The following is a 19,651-nucleotide window of genomic DNA, read 5'->3' on the forward strand; positions in this document are numbered from 1 at the left end:
CTAAGATGATATTCAGAGAAATTATATTAATATTTTGTTTTGAAAAGGCTGTATAGTGATGGATTTCCTAAGTTAAATCTAAAAGGTTTATTTACTAAGGGCTTTATTATTTTATATGGTAAAATAGTTACTTGCTTTCTCTATAAAACATGTTCTTTCAAAGACTTGTTTCAGATCAGATTTTAAAATATATCTTAAATTCTGGAGTTTTTTGTATACTTTGGCAATTTGAAAATTCAGTTCCATAGTAATTTATGTAAGCCTAAATGCACTGAATTAGATTTATTTTAAGTTAAGAGTGGATATATAACATATCTTAATTTATATTACTTGGATTAAAGCTAAGAAAAAGCAAATATTCATAGACTGTGTCCATAGTGCTTTGTACTCTGCAAGTCATTTTATAGATACTGTTTCACTGGCATCTTATAAGGGCTTTGTAAAATAGCCCTTGGCTCAGTTTCACAGCTGAGGAAAATCTGAGCCCAGAAAAGGCTAAGAAACTTGATCTGTATTTTCTCTCATGACAAACATCTATTCAGTTATAAAACTTCCTGAGCATTCTAATTCAGTGCATCTGCTTTTATGGGAGAGGACACTAGAAGTAAATGAAAAGTTCATTTTAATATCATTTAGTTACTCATTTGCCTCATTTGACAGTAAATACATGTGTCTTAAAATTGGTAATGACACACAGTAGAAGAGTGTATTTGGGTTATTTTACTGTTGATATCTAGTGGTACTTTTCATACCTAATTTTGATGTGTACTTTGTATCAAATAACTTTATCCTTTTATTCTTTTTTGATGACTGTTCTTCCTGTTGCCTTCAGACCTGGCATTAGGATTTTAGGTCATCATAAATTAAAATTTGATTTTCTTCACTCAGAGAATATTAGGATAATGGAGTTATCCGTCTATTCTCTGAAATTTGCGGAATCAAACACTTAATTCCTTTTACACTTAAGTAACATTGCCATTATTTCTGATTTGTATTTTTTCCGACTTGGGCCGGTTTACCACTCTTCAGGCAACCTGGTGGTCCCCTGCTTTCAGGAGGCCACCGTATTGATGCTGAACTTATTTGGACACCTGATCAGCATAGCACACTACGGCCCAGAACTCCTGGGCTCAAGTGATCCTCCCACCTCAGCCTCCTGAGTTGCTAAGACTACAGGCATGGATCCCCGCACCCGGCTGATTTGTATTTTTTAAACAGCTGACGAAAGTAGCATGAGTCTGTCAGCTGTCATATTTGGAAGAAAAGGACTATGTAGATTTCAAAAACTAGTCACAACTTTTTGAGCTTAGTCTTATTGGATTAGTAACTCATTGCAACAGTGGTATCATTGTATCAGTAAAACAGTTAACCTTGAGTTAAGACAAAATTATGTTTGAAAATGTCCAGTTTACTTAAGAATGCATAGAATTGTGTATCTTTAGGTGTTAAGATAATTCACTACTTCATGTTCCTAAATTCCCTTGCATCCTTAGGAATTGTCACTTAATTTTTTTTTTTTTTTTGAGATGGAACCTTCTCACCCATGCTAGAGTGCAGTGGCGCGATCTCAGCTCACTGCAACCTCCAGTTCCCGAGTTCAAGTGATTCTCCTGCCTCAGCCTGATACCCAACTAATTTTTTTGTGTTTTTAGTAGAGATGGGGTTTCACCCTATTGGCCAGTCTGGCCTCAAACTCCTGACCTCAAGTGATCCGCCCGCCTTGGCCTCCCAAAGTGCTGTGATTACAGGTGTGAGCCACCACGCCTGGGCTTAAATATTTTTTAATGTTTTCTAGTATAGGGTGGGTATATCACAGCTGTCATTTGCCATATAAATTTATAATGTCCTGAGATCAAATGATTGAAAGCATTTGAGTGCAGAAAACATGGAAAACATGAAAAAAGTTTTCATCATTGTATGTAAAGTGTTCTTGTGATTATAAAATAGCCTCATGGTTGCTTGTTTGCATGTGTGCTTGTTTTTTTGTAGCCACAGCACCACAAGTTATTGTTCCAGATTCTAAGTTGATACAGCATATGAATGCATCAAACATGGTAAGACTCAGAATGTAGCAGTTTGATTGGCTGTACTTAATTCTAACCCAAATTGTGATTATGCCTATATATGTCATATATTAACAACTTGAAGTTTATTGAAGACTCGAGCAAAACAGCTGTTTTAGTTTCCTGAATATTGGATCTGAAGTTTAGCTTGGTACCTAGACATTAAGGTTCATAAAATTATGGAATTGTTTAAGAATACCAAAAGAATAGTGCTTTTTGAGAGTTATTCCATTCCCTACTATTTCCGAAAAAGTTTTAGGGTACCTACCAAGCTTATAATGCCAAGTATGGTTCTGTTTCAGGAGACCTAGTAATTGCAAGAGGGTGGGAAGGCTAAGAATTGTGAACTTTTAAAAAATGAAGATCAACTGTTTATAGTTCAATATAACTATTTTTAAAATCAAGCATTTAAAAATATTGCTCTGACTTAACCATAGTATAGTCTAATAAGTCATTGTAGTGTGTAAATTACCACAGAATACATTTTAACCAGTTGAGTTACATTAGAATTTTTGTATTTCTGAGGACTATCCACTAAACTTTACAAGTCCTCACTCATATTTTCAAATTACAATTTAGACATATAATATTTCTCAACAAACGTAGTATAGTTTAACTGTAAACTTGAAAGAACCTCTTCAGATCCTTAGAAAATCTTTACCTATACCTTGAAGTTGTTTTTTTTTTTTGGATAAAACATTAAAATACAGTCAGAGTAGTTCAAGACTTCCTTATAAATGGTTTTTCTTTATTCTGTTTAAAATATACAGACTGTTAATTTCATTGAGTGGTGACTCAGCTCTTACATTTCATTCTTCAGCCAAAACTTTTTATTTAAAGGTGAAAGAATCAATATTTGTAAAAAGATCTTTTAACCTATGTAACTAGTTAGTACTAGGAATGAGATTTTTTTTTTTTTCCATTCAATTTTTTTTTTTTTTTTTTTTTTTGAGATGGAGTCTTGCCCTGTCGCCCAGGCTGGAGTGCAGTGGCGTGATCTTGGCTAACTGCAACCTCCGCCTCCTAGGTTCAAGTGATCCTCCCACCTCAGCCTCCTGAGTAGCTGGGAGTACAGGTGTATGTCACCACACCTGGCTAATTTTTTTGTACTTTTAATGGAGATGGGATTTTACCATGTTGGCCAGGCTGGTCTCCCAATTCCTGACCTCAAGCAATCTGCCCACCTTGGCCTCCCAAAGTGTTAGGATTACAGGCGTGAGCCACCACGCCCAGCCTCAAGTTTTTTTTTAAACCAAAAAGCAGTATATGGAAAGATCAGTTCTACTTTGTGAGTGATACTGAATCACAAAGCTCATTTGTGATTTATAAGCCAGATAAGAAGGGCTTACCCACTAGACAGATGACTTCCTCCTACACATTACCAGCCTCACAAATTCATACTGGGGCAGAATTGAAAGTTTCTACGTGATAGTAGTAATTGCAATTTTTAAATTCACAAATATCAAGGATCTCTATTTGTACATGTAGTTACAGTTTCTAGAATCATTTCTTTTACATGAAAATAAAAAATTTCATGCCTGTTATTTCTCACAAGATTTTTTATTGGAAAAAACTCCATTTTAAGTCTAAGGCCCCAATTTTTTTTAACCTCCACCCTTAAAAAAAAAAGTCTCACTATATGTTGCATATTGCAGTTGATGTTGTTAAGGCTATATCCTAGGGAATAACTCGCATTATTTTAAAACAAATTTTGGCAGAATCTCTTGTGGTAGGCCCCTCTAAAAGAATTTTAAATGTTGTGGAAGAGAATTTTGAATTAATAAGTTATTTCTGGGATAAAAATTAGTGGTCCATCTCTTACTTACTGGTTAAGTCTCCTTTATTCTAAAGAGCATATGTATTTAAACAAATCATAGGTCAGTTATTCAGGAAAATTGATTTAACATTTCTGTATATTTTACATTTTACTCTGTTGTTTTTAGTCAGTGTTTCCTTCATGTATTTCTGAACATAATCAGTATAGGCTCTGTACCAATAAAAGTGTTTTAGGTTTTTGTGGGTTTGCATTATTACTTATGATTCAGAAATATTCAGCAAAAATATATTTGTTCCTTCTAATGGCTCTGTTTGCGTTAGAAATGAACTAATCATAAAAACGTGAGATAATATAGTAGAAGGCTATTTCAGGGAACTTCTAGTAAACCATTGTTTTCAGTTCTTTTTTATGAAATGATTGGTCTAATACATTATTTGTGTTTGGGCTGTTTTGCGGAATACAAAAAGAAATTTTAATAGTTATTAAGTATAAGGTGGTTTGTGTATGGTATATGACTCAGCAAATATATGTTATGCAGCTTGAATTTGTGGAGGGTGTGCAGGTAGTTATTGGGTCATGTATTCTATATAGAAACTACTACGTCAGTTTGCTGGTAGAGGAAGAATTGTTATCTTTCAAAATATGAATTATAGGCACTTAATATTTCTAAATATTTTTGTTTTTTTCTTTTTAAATATTTCTTAATAGTATGTGGTGGTTAATATTTTCCTTAAACTTAGATAACCTTTAATTTGCTTATATAGACAAGATTTATCTTAAATTGGGTAATTGAGTATCCAACTTAAATTCGGATCACCCTGGTAGGCTATAGTTAAATTCCGGAGACACGGTGGAAATTTCAGGCCCAAGATGTAGAAATTACTTAGGTTTGTCAAGTGGCAACAAGTGTATTTTCTTGGAAAGCTATATACCTAGAGCCCAGACTAGACGGTAGTTGAATTATTAACTCAGTTTAATAATTTTCCAAGTTTGTTGACTTCTCTGACACTAGCATTTCCAAAGCAGTTATATTTATTTTTTTAAGCTTTTCCAGATATGGGTAGTTCTAGAAATGTGTAGGTTAGATTGAATGTATGAATAGTTGGTACCTAAAGAAGATTGAAAAGAGAGGGAAAAAACTAGCAAAATGTGTAGCTATAGTGGGATACAGGAAAATACTTACAGTACAGAATAAAAAACCAGAGAATGGCATAATTCTTTGCGGGAGGACAGGAGGAGAAAATTCCAGAACTCTCCAGCAAGTCAAGAATTTGTCCTGGATTTAAAGAAATTCGTAATAGAATCTCGTCTATATCTTTATAACTTAAGTGTCACATACTAACTTCATTTCAAAATGTTGAAATTAAAGTTTGTGACTATCGCCCAGGCTGGAGTACAGTGGCACAATCTCGTCTCACTGCAACCTCCACCTTCCAGGTTCAAGCCATCCTCCCACCTCAGCCTCCCAAGTAGCTGGGACTACAGATGTGCACCACCATGCTCAGCTAATTTTTGTATTTTTTGTAGAAATGGGATTTCACCATTATTGCCCAGGCTGGTCTCAAACTCCTGAGCTCAAGTGATCTGCCCACCTGGGCCTCCTAAAGTGCTGGGATTACAGGTGTGAGCCAGTCTGCCTGGTGTGACTTTTCTTAAGATTTACAGACTTTTTGTATTAATCTGTTATCAATACGTTTCACCTAGAATATAATGCCAATATGTCCCTTTTTTCTTTGCTAATATGGCATCTTAGAAGAATTGTCAGCTATACTCCCAGTGAAGTCTTCTGATACAGTGTTCTTTATAGATATAAGTTGATTTTAGTAGAAATTTTAAAAGTTAAGAATTCTAAAAAGTAGACAATTATACTTTTATCTCAAGGAAATGGGCATAAGGAAACAGTGGGAAAGGAAGCAATAATGAAATAGCTATTTCATATATTGTACAGCATTGTTAATGTGGGTATTGTCTAAAAATGTATAGGTTAGATTGAGTATAGGAAGGCTTGGTACCTTAAAGAAGATTGATGGGACAAGAAGGAAAAAAAAACTGCAGTACCTGTGAGATTTACTTAGAGCACCTTCTCCAGGGGAAAAAACCCAATTATATTGTTGTATTTAACTGCTTAAAATAATTTGGTAGGTTGTTGAGGCTAGGTTGGTCTTTCTTGTACCATTTTATAAAATGGGATTTAGCCTTACTAGATTTTTAAAATTTTGGTATATTCTAAACAAAAAGTTTCATATACTATTAAAATATGCTAGAGATAAACAGATAGTATTATATATGTATGTGGTTTTGATAGTTTTTCTTTGTTTTTTTTCAGAGTGCTGCTGCTACAGCTGCTACCTTAGCACTCCCTGCAGGTGTGACTCCTGTTCAGCAGATATTAACAAATTCAGGTAATTAGGAATGATGGAACCATTTTAAAATGTAATTCAGAAAATTGTACTATCTACCCCTTAGGTTTTGTCTTCTTTGAGAGACGGAAAATATTAATATTTCTTTTACCATTTGGTTTAGGTTATTAAAATAACTTTATTTGAGGGCCGTAACACATACAACTGTAATCGTTGTTGAGGATACAGTAAAGAAGATGAAAATTGTACTTGAACCTTTGATCTTTGCATGATAACCCTATTATTGAAGTATGATTATATAAAAATGCTTACGTAGTTTTTTACTGAACACATTTAACATGCCAAGTGAGTATTAAACTTATTTGAACTTGTGATATCAAAGTAATTCCTAGAGTATATTAAGAGCAAATTTATTGTATGCTATTATTATACATAGTATCTCTTCATTGACAAAAGACCAATGTCTAGCTCTTGTGTTTTGGCATATTGGTGCTTGAAAAATTTATTTACATGGATTTTAAGTGTCCCCTGTAATCTTGATTATATAGTTATTATTTATTTTCTATTCTGTGTATGTTATTTTTGTTAATGTGTAAATTTGTGAAATTAGGGGTTTGTCTTGCTACATATTTTAATAAGATGTAATTTGCTTTTTAATCAATTCAAGATTCTGGGTTATCTAAAGGAACATATTGGGGGAGTTTGATTCTGTGTGAATTGTATGACAATGATGATAACTGGTTCAGCAAACCTTTATTGCTTTTACCAATTTTGAAGCAAAGTTCTGTGGTGCTTGTTTGGTTCAAGATATTAAATGAGCTATTAAGCTTTTGTTCCTTTAAAGCTTTAAAAATGAACAGCTCCCGAAGTGTCTGATCTTACTGCTCTTTCTTCACTCCTAAGGTTAGCAAAGATAATGTAAGCTTTAGTCAAGTCTCATAATCTGTTGTTAAGACCCTGTTGGAAATAGCTGAATGAGGATGTAAATATGAAAAATAAAACATTTTAAGGAATGTATTTGAACATGGCGAGAAGTCAGAGAAGGGGAGGATTATGCATACTGTGTATGAATGACAACTTTTAATAAAATTGTTAGTTTTCTTGATAATTTCTTGTGCCTTTGGTGGTATGAAATTAAATATGAATTCACTTCTTTTGAGATGGTCACTGCTAAAATGATAACTTGGAATGCATGCTTTTTGCTTTAGGCCAGCTTCTTCAGGTGGTCAGAGCAGCCAATGGTGCCCAATATATCTTTCAGCCTCAGCAGTCAGTGGTTCTACAACAACAGGTTATACCACAAATGCAGCCTGGTGGAGTACAAGCTCCTGTTATACAGCAGGTAAAATAATCTTCTATTATGATCGGTATGGGGTTCTGTTTTATTCTATGTGTATTCCCTGGGTAGTTTCCCTCTCTTTATATGCACAAAAGACTCTTCTTCAGTGCTACAGACCCAGTTGTTTCAAATTTCTCCTGTATACAGCTTAACTTAGATTCAGCATGTATTAAACATGTATTAAACAATTACTGTTGTCTCTGCCCATCCTTCATCATCCCTCGAAGGTGGCAGCACTCTCCTTCCAGCTTCCTAAGCTGGTCATTCGGCCTTTATTCAATAAGCAGTTACTGAGTCTCGGGGTATTCACAAGGGTCAGGGGATTTAGGAGTGAATGAGGCCGACATGACTCTAGTTTTATGATGCTTACTGGAAGTGGGTGTGTAGAATCCTCCCTTTTCCTTACCTCTAATATCCAAGGTATCAAGCCCTACCAATTCTTGTTAATGGTTTTTCTTTTTTTTCTTTTTTTTTTTTTTGAGACGGAGTCTTGCTCTTTCACCCAGGCTGGAGTGCAGTGGCGCAATCTCAGCTCACTGCAACCTCTGCTTCCTGGGTTCATGCCATTCTCCTGCCTCAGCCTCCCGAGTAGCTGGGACTACAGGCGCCTGCCACCACACTTGGCTAACTTGTGTATTTTTAGTAGAGACGGGGTTTCACCATGTTAGCTAGGATGGTTTCTATCTCCTGACCTTGTGATCCACCCACCTCGGCCTCCCAAAGTGCGGGGATTACGGGTGTGAGCCACCACGCCTGGCCTTTTTTTTTCTTTAACTGCAGTTTTGCCGTGGTTGCAGTCCCTTAATATGTTTGACACTGTGTTTTTCTCAGCCTCTTTTTTCATTTGCTTAGTTCATACTGTCCATAATTTGTCACTAAAATACTGTATTGTCTCCTTAATGGTTTCTCTGCCTCTCATCTTGTGCCCTCCTAACCTGGCTGATGTATAGTCATCTTTCTTTTTTTTTTTTTTGAGACAGAGTCTTGCTCTGTTGCCTAGGGTGGAGTGCAATGGCACAATCTCAGCTCACTGCAACTTCTACCTCCTGGGTTCAAGCGATTCTCCTGCCTCAGCCTCCTGAGTAGCTGGGATTACTGGCATGCACCACTGTGCCTAGCTAATTTTTGTATTTTTAGTAGAGACAGAGTTTTGCCGTGTCTAGGCTGGCCTTGAACTCCTGACTTCAGGTGATCTGCCTGCTTTTGTCTCCCAAAGTGCTGGGATTACAGGCGTGAGCCACTGTGCCTGGCGTATCTTTTCTAAAAATCCTAAAACTTCTAACAGTTTTTCATTGCCTACTGAGAAAAGCCTAAACAACTCAACATGGTTTATAAAATCTTTTTGTGGATCTTGTGTCTTTGAACTCTCCAGGTTTATTTCTTGCCATGCTCCTAGGTATTTTCTTTAGCTGCATTTACATCAAAATAAACACTTGGATCTACTTGTGTTATATTCTTGTGCTGTGAGCACTAAAATGAAAGAGGAATGGTTATTTTCTTGAGGAACTTAGGTACTTTATATGTTTATGTGTCTGTCTCTATTTTAAATGTCAATAAAATAGTATGATGATAGAGACAAGATCAGAGCAGTACTATTAATCCAGTTTATTTACATTTTTCCAAAATTATGTACTGCTGTCAACTTCTGGGTTTCACTTGATGTTACACTTCTCTTAAGAATGCTGTCTGGCAACTCCCTGCACTTCCACCAAACACATAGAAAAACCTGGTTAATCTCCTTAAAGCAGCGGTCCCCCAGCTTTTTGACACCAGGGACTGGTTTTTGCGGAGGACAGTTTTTCCACGTACTGGGCAGCAGGGATGGTTTCGGGGTGAAACTTAATTCAGGTCATCAGGCGTAAGGAGTGCACAACTTCCATCCTTGCATGTGTAGTTCACAGTAGGGTTCCTGCTCCTATGAGAATCTCATGCTGCCGCTGATCTGACAGGAGGCAGAGTTCAGGTAGTAATGCTGGCTCATCCACCACTCACCTCCTGCTGTGCAGCCCGGTTTCTAACAGGGGTTGGGGACCACTGCCTTTAAGCACAAACAAACTCAAATATTACTAATGATATAAGTAATATTTGATCATGGTTTGTCCCCCAAGTTGAATTTGGTACACTCTCTTGTGTTCCCATAACACTATGTCATATTTGTACTATATCTTCTGTGCTTTTGAGTTTTTAGTGCTTTGTCTGTTGTACCATTTTTTTGTCTTTTGTGTTGTTACACCATGTGTAAGCATTTTAAAGGAAATACTGTGTCTTATTTTTGCATTCCTTGGACCTAATGGCAAGTAACAAGCATCCAGTCCTCCTCCTTTATTATAATACATCTAATTAATATTTGTTACTATATATTTTTTCAAGTTGTGGCTTACTTTAGAATCTTAGATGCAGAACCTGGAAAGGAACTTCAGAAATCTGATCTGGTGGTTTTTAGAAAAATAATTAGCTTTTATCTCACATTGAATCAGAGTATTAGGGGTATGGCCAAGGTATCAGTACTTTTTAAGCTGCCAGGTGGTTCATATTTGCAGCCAGGGTTGAGAACCATTGAGCCTAGTTTGACAGTGAAATGACAGAGGCCAAGAGGAGTTAAATGACTTGCCTCTGCTGTATTTATGTCTGACTTCAGACAAAAGTAGACCCAGGTTGGCCAGGCGTGGTGGCTCACTCCTGTAATCCCAGCACTTTGGGAGGTGAGCAGATCACGAGGTCACGAGTTCGAGACCAGCCTGACCAACATGGTAAAACCCTGTCTCTGCTAAAAATACAAAATTAGCCGAGCATGGTGGTGCACACCTGTGGTCCCAGCTACTCAGGAGGCTGAGGCAGGAGAATCGCTTGAACCCAGGAGGCAGGAGTTGCAGTGAGCTGAGATCACACCATTGCACTCCAGTCTGGGTGACAGAACGAGACTCCATCTAGAAAAAAAAGAAAAAGGTAGACCCAGGTTTTCAGATTCTCAGTCCAGTGTTCTTCATGTGAAGGCAGTGTGTAACTCTTGGCCTGGTATCTGGCATATACATAGTATGTGCTCAATAAATGAAGCAGTTATCTTTAGAAAATCCTTATTTTCCAGAAATTTGATAAAATAGAAATTTAGTGGGTCACTACGCTAGTTAAACATTGCTTTTGTACTTTGGTAGTTTTTAACTGTGTATGAAATATGGCCGTTCTGGTGATAATCTTAAGCATTTGTTCCTATTTCTGTGTACCATACCTGATCCTCTTAACTAGTTACTGTTATATGGTTTTCTTTTGCTTTAGGTACTGGCTCCTCTTCCTGGAGGGATTTCACCACAGACAGGTGTCATCATCCAGCCTCAGCAAATCTTATTTACAGGAAATAAGACTCAAGTTATACCTACGACAGTGGCAGCACCTACACCAGCCCAAGCACAGATAACTGCAACTGGCCAGCAGCAACCACAGGCCCAGCCTGCTCAAACACAAGCTCCATTGGTCTTACAAGTTGATGGAACTGGGGATACGTCGTCTGAAGAAGATGAAGATGAAGAAGAAGACTACGATGATGATGAGGAGGAAGACAAAGAGAAAGATGGAGCTGAAGATGGGCAGGTGGAAGAAGTAAGTTTCTAGTAAAATACTTAAAATGATAATCTACTTGATTATTTCCTTTTTTAGTTGGTACAAAACTGATAAATTATATCCTGTTTTTTCAGAGACTGTTAGGTGCTGTACAACGTAAGATTTTAAAGATAAAGTTAGATTGTTTTAACTTTAGTAAGGTTTTTATATTCTGGCTATATTTATCTTCATAAAATATAACTTTCATATAGCTGGTAATAAAAAATGTATAACACATTAAATTGCATTAATATATGTAGTAAAGAGTACAGGTAATTCTAACTCTGGCTTACGCATTTATAACGTGGCTTAAACATAAGACATTGGTAGATAAATAGATGTGGTTAATCTTTTGCTTCAGTAATTTAAAAAGCGTGGCAACATTTGGGGAGAGAGCAAACTCAAGAACCAAATGTCACAAATGTATTAAATATTTAAAACCTTTTGGTCCATATTCTATACCACTTCCTTAAAAACCTATGTACCCTTAATGTCTGTGTTCTTGTAGAAGCATATAAATATGCCTTTGTTTTCCTCACTATTCCAGCTTAGTTACTAGGCTCCAAAAACTATTTGTCCCACCACAATTTTCATTGTTAATTTCCTTCATTAGCCTAAAATGCAGTCTTTTTGTTTCTTAGTACAAAGTTCTTCTAAATTATCTAAGTAATTTTTTTCTGAAGAAAACATAGTTTATTATTAAATATTGAATAGATACAAATGAATAGAAATGTTTCAAGATAAAAATCATCCTGGTGCCCACCATCTAGTTAAAATAAAATTCCATTATTTAAAGTGGCTTACGTGCCTCTCCCTAATCCCATCATCTTTCCTAGGCCATCAAAGTACCTTTGCTTGTACATTTGTGTTGATTATTAATTGCTTTTATATTTTACCATATATATTTATATTCCTAAATAGCATATTGTTTAGTTTTGCATGTTTATAACATAAATAAAGTAATTACGTATTCTTCTGCAAGTTGGTTTTTTCCCTCAGAATGATACTCCTGAGGTTTATCCAAGTTGTTGCATATAGCTATAATTACTTTCATTGCTGTATATACCGTAATTTTATTTATCAATTTTTCTAATCCAGTGGACATCAGGATTGTTTCTCATTGTTAACTGTTACAAACAGTTATAAAATATTGTATTGTGTGTCTTCTGGGGATACAAATGCAAGAGGTTCTCTAAATTTTATACCTAAACATTGAACTTCTGGCTCCTAAGGCATGCACATCTGCAACTTTACAAAAAATGCCAAATCACTTCTGCCATTCAGTACTTAATTGTGCAGATGTCCATACCCCTTATCAATACTTGATAGTGTCAGGCTTCCTAATTTTTGCTGGTCTGGTAGGTAGAAAATAGTATTTCATTTTGGTTTTAGCTTGCATTTCCTCACTTAGGAGTTTTGTAACTCTTTTTGTGTATTTATTTGATATTTGTGTTTTGTGTAGAAGTGCTTATTGAGGTCTCTTGCCCATTTTCCCCCGTTAAATTCTTTATAGTTTCAATGCTACTCTAAGTAACATGTTTTTATTACCTTTTCCAGTTGTTTATTGGTAGTATGGAAATATGTAGAGCTTTTAATATTCATCCTTGAACCAGCCACCTTCCTAATGTCTTTTGTTAGTCCTCATAATGTATCTGTAGATTCTTTCGTATCTTCTGTGTAGACATTTACATCTTATATGAAGAATGGCAGTTTTTTGTGGCTCATTGGCTAAGCCTTCGGGAACAATGTTGATTAGAAATGGTGATACCAGGCACCCTTCCCTTCTTCTTAAACTGAAAAGTAATCTTTTCCATGCTTCACTGTTAAGTTTAATGTTCGTTGTGGGTTTTCTTTTTTTTTTAATGGATATCTTCATCAGGTTAAATAAATTCCCTTCTTTGCATTGCTTTGTTTTTTAAACTGTAAGCGAATGTTGCATTTAATTAAACACTTTTTCTGCAATGATTTGTGCAATTTCTCACTGTAATGTTATTTATAATGGATTTCATTAATTGATTTTCTATTTGTAAACCAATCTTGTATTCCTGGGATAGCACAACTTGATCATTTTATATTTCTCTTTTTATAAATTACTGAATTCATTTTGTTGAGGACTTTTTTGTAGATATTTATGAGTGATAGATACTGTCTGTGATGTTCTGTTCTCATACTCTTCTTACGAGGTTTTCAGTTTATGGTAGCTTTATAAAATAAATTTGGGGACATGTTTCCTCTATTTTGAACTCTTTTTTTTTTTTCAAAGATTGTATTTAATTCTTCTGTTGATATTTGTTAAAACATGCCACTACAGATACCTGGGTCTAGTAATCTCATGCCCTTCAAGTATTTTGTTTCTGTTTGAGACCGTTTTGATAAGTTATATTTTTCTAGGACTTTCTATATACTTATCTAAATTTTCAAGTTGATTAACATAAAGTTAATCATGATATTGTCTTTTTGATGCCAGAATCCTTTGTCATCTTCATTCCTAATATAATTATTGTGCCATCTCTTTTTTTCCTGTTCAGTCTTACCAGGGGTGTGTTGATTTTATTAATGTTTTCAAAGAGTAAACTTAGCTTTATTCTCTCTAGTGTGTTTTTCCCATTCTGTTCTTTTCTGACTTAACTGTTTTTTTTTGTAAAGAATATGATCTGTGTGATGTGTGAATCTTTTGAAATTGCTTGAGACTTGCTTGATTTGATCAGTTTTTGTATATGCTTTGAAAATGTGTTTTCTGCACTTGTTTGGTATTTGTGTCTGTTAGATTTATATTGTCAGTAGGTTTGCTCAGATGCTCTTTATGTATCCTTGATATTTTTTGTGTGCTTGATCCATTTTTTTTTTTTTTTCTGAGACGGAATCTCGCTCTGTCGCCCAGGCTGGAGTGCAGTGGTGCGATCTCGGCTCACTGCAGGCTCTGCCCCCTGGGTTTATGACATTCTCCTGCCTCAGCCTCCCGAGTAGCTGGGACTAGAGGCACCCGTCACCTCGCCCGGCTAATTTTTTGTATTTTTAGTAGAGATGGGGTTTCGCTGTGTTAGCCAGGATGGTCTCGATCTCCTGACCTCGTGATCCGCCTGCCTCGGCCTCCCAAAGTGCTGGGATTACAGGCATGAGCCACCGCGCCTGGCCACTTGATCCATTTTTTACTACTGAGTGGGATACGTTCATGTTTCCTGCTATGGTAGTTGATAATGTTTCTTCTTGTTTTTCTGCCATTTTTCCTTTTTATATTTTGAGCCTCAAAACAGGTGTATGTAAGTTTAACATTCATTGTTTTTTCTCAGTGAGTTGAACCATTTATGATCACAGAATGTCTTAAGTTATTGCTAGTAATTTTTTTTAACAGTGAAGTCTGTGTGATACTGTTAGAGCTGTACCAGCTTTGTTGTGGTTAGAATTTGCCTGGTACAGCTTTTTTCATTCTTTCACTTTTCAGACATTTTGGATCTGTAAACTAGGTTTATCTTTTTGAAGTAGAATATTGATATTTATGCTATTTGTTGCAAAACTTTAACATCAACCAAAACTATTCAGTAGGGACAGAATAGTCTTCAACAAATTATGCTTGGGCAATTAGATATCCACATGCAAAAGAGTTAAGTTGGACCCCTACGGCATACCACATACAAAAATTAAAGTGGATTAGGGACCTACATCTAAGAGCTGAAATTATAAAACTCTTAGAAGAAAACATAGGGGTAAATCTCCATAGCTTTGGCAACAGTTTCTTTTTTTTTTTTTTCGAGACAGAGTCTCACTCTGTCGCCCAGGCTGGAGTGCAGTGGCGCGATCTCGGCTCACTGCAAGCTCCACCTCCCGGGTTCACGCCATTCTCCTGCCTCAGCCTCCCGAGTACCTGGGACTACAGGTGCCCGCCACCATGCCTGGCTAATTTTTTGCATTTTTGTTTTAGTAGAGACGGGGTTTCACCATGTTAGCCAGGATGGTCTCAATCTCCTGACCTCATGATCTGCCCACCTTGGCCTCCCAAAGTACTGGGATTACAGGCGTGAGCCACTGTGCCCAGCTGCTTGCAACAGTTTTCTTAGACATGACACCCAGAGTACAAGCAATCAAAGAAAAAGTGGACCTTGTAGATTAAAAAGGTGGTTTTTGTTTTTGTTTTTGTTTGAGACAGAATCTCACTCTGTTGCCCAGACTGGAGTGCAGTGGCATGATCGTGGCTCACTGCAGCCTCAGCATCTTGACCTCCCGGGCTGGAGTGATCCTCCTGCCTCAGCCTCCTGAGTAGGTGGGAGAAAATATTTGCAAATCATGTATTTGATAAGGATCTACAATCCAGAATATATAAAGAACTCTTAAACAGCGTAACAACAAAAAGATAACGCAGTTTTAAAACTGGCAAAGGACTTGAATAGACATTTCTGCAAAGAAGATACACAAATAGCTAACAAGCATATGAAAAGATGCTCAGCATCATTAGTCATTAGAGAAATGCAAATGAAAACCACAGTGAGATACCCACTTCACACCTACTAGAATAGCTATACTCAAAAAAGAAAGAGAAAATAAATGCTGGTGAGGATTTGGAGAAATTGGAGCCCTTGTGCATTGTTGGTGGAAATGTAAAATGGTACAGCTGCTGTGGGAAACAGTTTGATAGTCCTCAAAAATTAAGTATAGAATTATCCATATGACCCAGCAGTTCCACTCTTAAGTATATACACAAAAGAACTGAAAACATGTTTTTCAACAAAAACTTGTATGTGACTGTTCATAGCAGCGCTATTTATGATATCCAAGTGGTATAAACCCAAATGTTCATCAGCTGATAAATGCACTGATAACAGTGGAATATTATTTAGCCATAAAAAGAATGAAGTATTCGTATATGCTACAACATGGATGAACCTTGAAAACATGCTATGTGAAAGACATCAGCCACACAACGCCACATATTATATGATTCCATTTATATGAAATATCCAGAATAGGCAAATCCATACAGACAGCAGATTATAGATTGCCAGGGGACAGGGAGAATGGGGAGTGACAGCTTAATGGGTAAGAGTGATGAAATGTTCTGGAACTAGGTAGTGGTGAGTGTTATATACACTGTAAATGTTCATTGCACCTGAATTGTACATGTACAAATGCTAAAATAGTGAATTTTGTTAACGTGAATTTTACCTCAGAGATTTTTTTTTTTTTTTTTTTTGGAGACAGAGTCTCGCTCTGCCGCCCAGGCTGGAGTGCAGTGGTGCGATCTTGGCTCACTTCAGGCTCTGCCTTCTGGGTTCCCGCCATTCTCCTGCCTCAGCCTTCTGAGTAGCTGGGACTATAGGCACCTGCTACCACGCCTGGCAAAATTTTTTGTATTTTTAGTAGAGACGGGGTTTCACTATGTTAGCCAGGATGGTCTCGATCTCCTGACCTCGTGATCTGCCTGCCTCAGCCTCCCAAAGTGCTGGAATTACAGGTGTGAGCCACCACGCCCGGCCTAGAAAATTTTTTTCATTTTACATTGATGATACCTATTTTAAATTAAAGAATATCTATACATACACACCTGTGTAAGTAGATATAGGCCTAGACATAATAATTTTTTTGTTGTTGTTCTTGTTGTTGATATAGAGTCTCAGGTTGTTGTCCAGGCTGGAGTGCAATGGTGTGATCAAGGCTCATAGCTTAAACCACCTGGGTTCAAGTAATCCTCCCACCTCATCCTCCTGAGTAGGCGGGACTATAGGCATATGCCACCATACCTCGCTAATTTTCTTTTATTTTTTGTAGAGGTGGCATCTCACTGTATTTCCCTGGCTGGTCTCAAACTTCTGGCCTGAAGTGATTGTCCCGCCTAAGCCTCCCAAAGTGCTAGAATTAACAGGCATGAGCCACTGTGCCTGTCCATAATATCATCTTGATTATTGACCTCTCTACTTTTGTTGTGTCTTCTCTTTCTGCATTTATTAGAAATCTCAATTACATCTTTTATCTTCTGTCATAATTGAAGTGAAATTTAACATGGTTGGTTATTTTATGCTCTAGTTAGGTTTTATCTTGGCCCCTAACTCTCTTTAATGCTGAGACTTCCTACTTTCTGCCTTTAAGAAAAAAAAAAGTCTGAATCTTAATTCTGCTTCATACATCTACCATAACCATCATCATGCTAAACATGCTGATTTGTATTTAGAGTCCAAATTCTTTAATGTAAAGACAGCAAGGCAGACTGCTAGCCTATTGCATCACTCTTCTTTTCTCCTCTAATTTCTCCACTGTTTTCCGTTTTATATGATTTGTAGTACATAGTGCCATTAGCTCTTTTGAACCTTCATATTAGGTCCTTTTCTAGGCATCTTAAACAGTTATTGTGGAGAATTACCTTCTTGTATTGTTTTTAAAGAATAAAGAAAATAAAGATAGGCCGGGTGTGGTGGCTCACGCCTGTAATCTCAGCACTTTGGGAGGCCGAGGTGGGTGGATCACGAGGTCAAGAGATCAAGACCATCTTGGCCAACATCGTGAAACACCGTCTGTACCAAAAACACAAAAATTAGCTGGGTGTGGTGGCGCATGCCAGTAGTCCCAGCTACTGGGGAGGCTGAGGCAGGAGAATTGCTTGAACCCGGGAGGCAGAGGTTGCAGTGAGCCAAGATTGCGCCACTGCACTCCAGCCTGGCTGCAGAGCAAGACTCTGTCTCAAAAAAAGAAAAAAGAAAATAAAGATAAACATCTTTTCAGACTTACAAATTACATAGCTTAACTAATTTAATTATATTTAATTTCTTACATTTCAGTAATATTGGCAAACTATTAACAGCTAATTTGACAATATTAAATTCATGGCGTACATATATGCATTTGACATTTGGTTCTCAAAGAACATCAAGGTCATTATATTTTTTTTTAGTGAATATTAAGGCCACCTTATAGTAATACATAAATAAACTCTCCTTTTATTTGTAGGAGCCTCTCAATAGTGAAGATGATGTGAGTGATGAGGAAGGACAGGAACTCTTTGACACAGAAAATGTTGTTGTATGCCAATATGATAAGGTAAGGATGTCATCTTCAGATTACTGACGTTATTTGTGTTGTAATTTCTTCCCTACATCATTCTTTCTGCCTTATTGAAACATTTGGGCAGCTGATTCATGCCTCTTAAATTCATTATGAATAGTATGAAAACCCTGTTAGAGTTTTGTGGATTATTTTAATAGAATGAAAGATTAATTTCTTAGCTTTATGTTTGAAAAATAAGTTATGAATGAAATGAAAAGAGCTATGATCTTCTTTTTCTATTTAGACAGTCTTTCAACTTGTAAGCAGAGTAAACAGCCACTTTGAGGTTGTCCTTTATGGTAATAGCTAACTCAATGAGATAATTCTGTTTTCTATTTAGCCTCAACTATCTCAAAACTAGAAGGGTTCAGTTGAATCTCTATAACTGTTTTTATTATTAAGGAGAAGACTAAGGCAATGAACAGTGCTAAAAACAAACAGATAACTTTTTACTGAAAATTATTTAAAATATTTATTTAACTTTGCCGTAGTTTGCTAACATTAAGGAATATTTAAACCAGATACCGTGAAAACTAGCCATTGATTCCTTGTTTTCTTAATTCCTAAACAGGGTGCTTCTTTCCAAGTATTTTTGTTACATTTATTTGTATTATTTCTGAGATTTTTGTTTTCAAGACATTTAAATTGGAATACAGTTTTTTTATTGCAATCATTAAATTTATAATGCATGCAAATATTACGTTGCATTTGTAAGTTTAGTAGAGATCTTTACCAAATGCTGAAAATTCTAACAAAAGCTTATTTATTCAACATTTATAGAGTGCGGAAATGTACCAGACATTATTCTAGGCCCTGGCGATGTAGTTATGAACATGTAAAATTCGTGCCTTGCATAAAGTTTCCTTTATAGATGAAGAAAATCTTAATTCTGTTGCTTTTATGGAAATGAATGTGATAAGTAGCCGTGCTTACTTCAAACAGACCTATAGGGAGAATGCCAATACTGTGGATCTTATTTACTAATAAAGAGGTGGAGTTAGGCTAGTTTTTTTTACCAGTGAAGTTATAGAGTAAAGACAATAAGGTCATTGAGAGTTTCGCAGCATTCATTTTTGTGCATAACGACTTCTGAGAGACTGTTCTTAAAACCATATACCATGCGCAGTATAATAAATGTGATTTCCTGTTAGATACACATAGAGCAAGACTGTGAGGTTAAAACAAAAGATACCATTAAATCTTTATTGTTAGGAAGTCTCAGAGGATTTCCTTGCAACCAGATTATCCAGAACACAATTTCATGATGAGATGTCAGATTTATCAGGCAAGAGAGGACCTTTGTTTTAGCCTGACTGAAGAATATACTTCTAAGTGTCTTCCTACTTTAAGACAATGGATGTATTCTCCTTTGGCACAAACTGTACTCATAATATTTTAAATGTTAAAATTGGTTTGTTTTGCTCCCAGAGACATTACTGTTTTAAATTAATAAGTGGAAAGTAGCTCTAAATAGTGTGCTGAATGATAA

At 36.3% G+C, this 19,651-nt stretch overlaps 1 protein-coding gene and 1 non-coding gene across 8 annotated transcripts in view; both read left to right on the plus strand.

Annotated features, from left to right (window-relative positions):
• GTF2A1 (general transcription factor IIA subunit 1) overlaps positions 1-19,651 on the plus strand; it is a 63,707-nt gene that overhangs the window by 39,936 nt on the left and 4,120 nt on the right. For all 7 annotated transcript variants that reach the window (XM_058429873.1, XM_058429872.1, XM_058429871.1 and 4 more), the window contains 5 exons: positions 1,990-2,054; positions 6,167-6,242; positions 7,409-7,542; positions 10,813-11,133; positions 18,067-18,156. In XM_058429873.1, coding sequence (XP_058285856.1) covers positions 1,990-2,054; positions 6,167-6,242; positions 7,409-7,542; positions 10,813-11,133; positions 18,067-18,156 — 686 coding nt within the window. The remainder of the gene's footprint in view (positions 1-1,989; positions 2,055-6,166; positions 6,243-7,408; positions 7,543-10,812; positions 11,134-18,066; positions 18,157-19,651) is intronic.
• Positions 805-948, plus strand: LOC116456473 (small nucleolar RNA SNORA79). Its single transcript, XR_004244701.1, has one exon. It is a non-coding gene; the product is annotated as a small nucleolar RNA SNORA79 (small nucleolar RNA).

This window comes from Hylobates moloch, unplaced genomic scaffold, assembly GCF_009828535.3.
Source record: "Hylobates moloch isolate HMO894 unplaced genomic scaffold, HMol_V3 SCAFFOLD_16, whole genome shotgun sequence".
NCBI lineage: Eukaryota > Metazoa > Chordata > Mammalia > Primates > Hylobatidae > Hylobates > Hylobates moloch.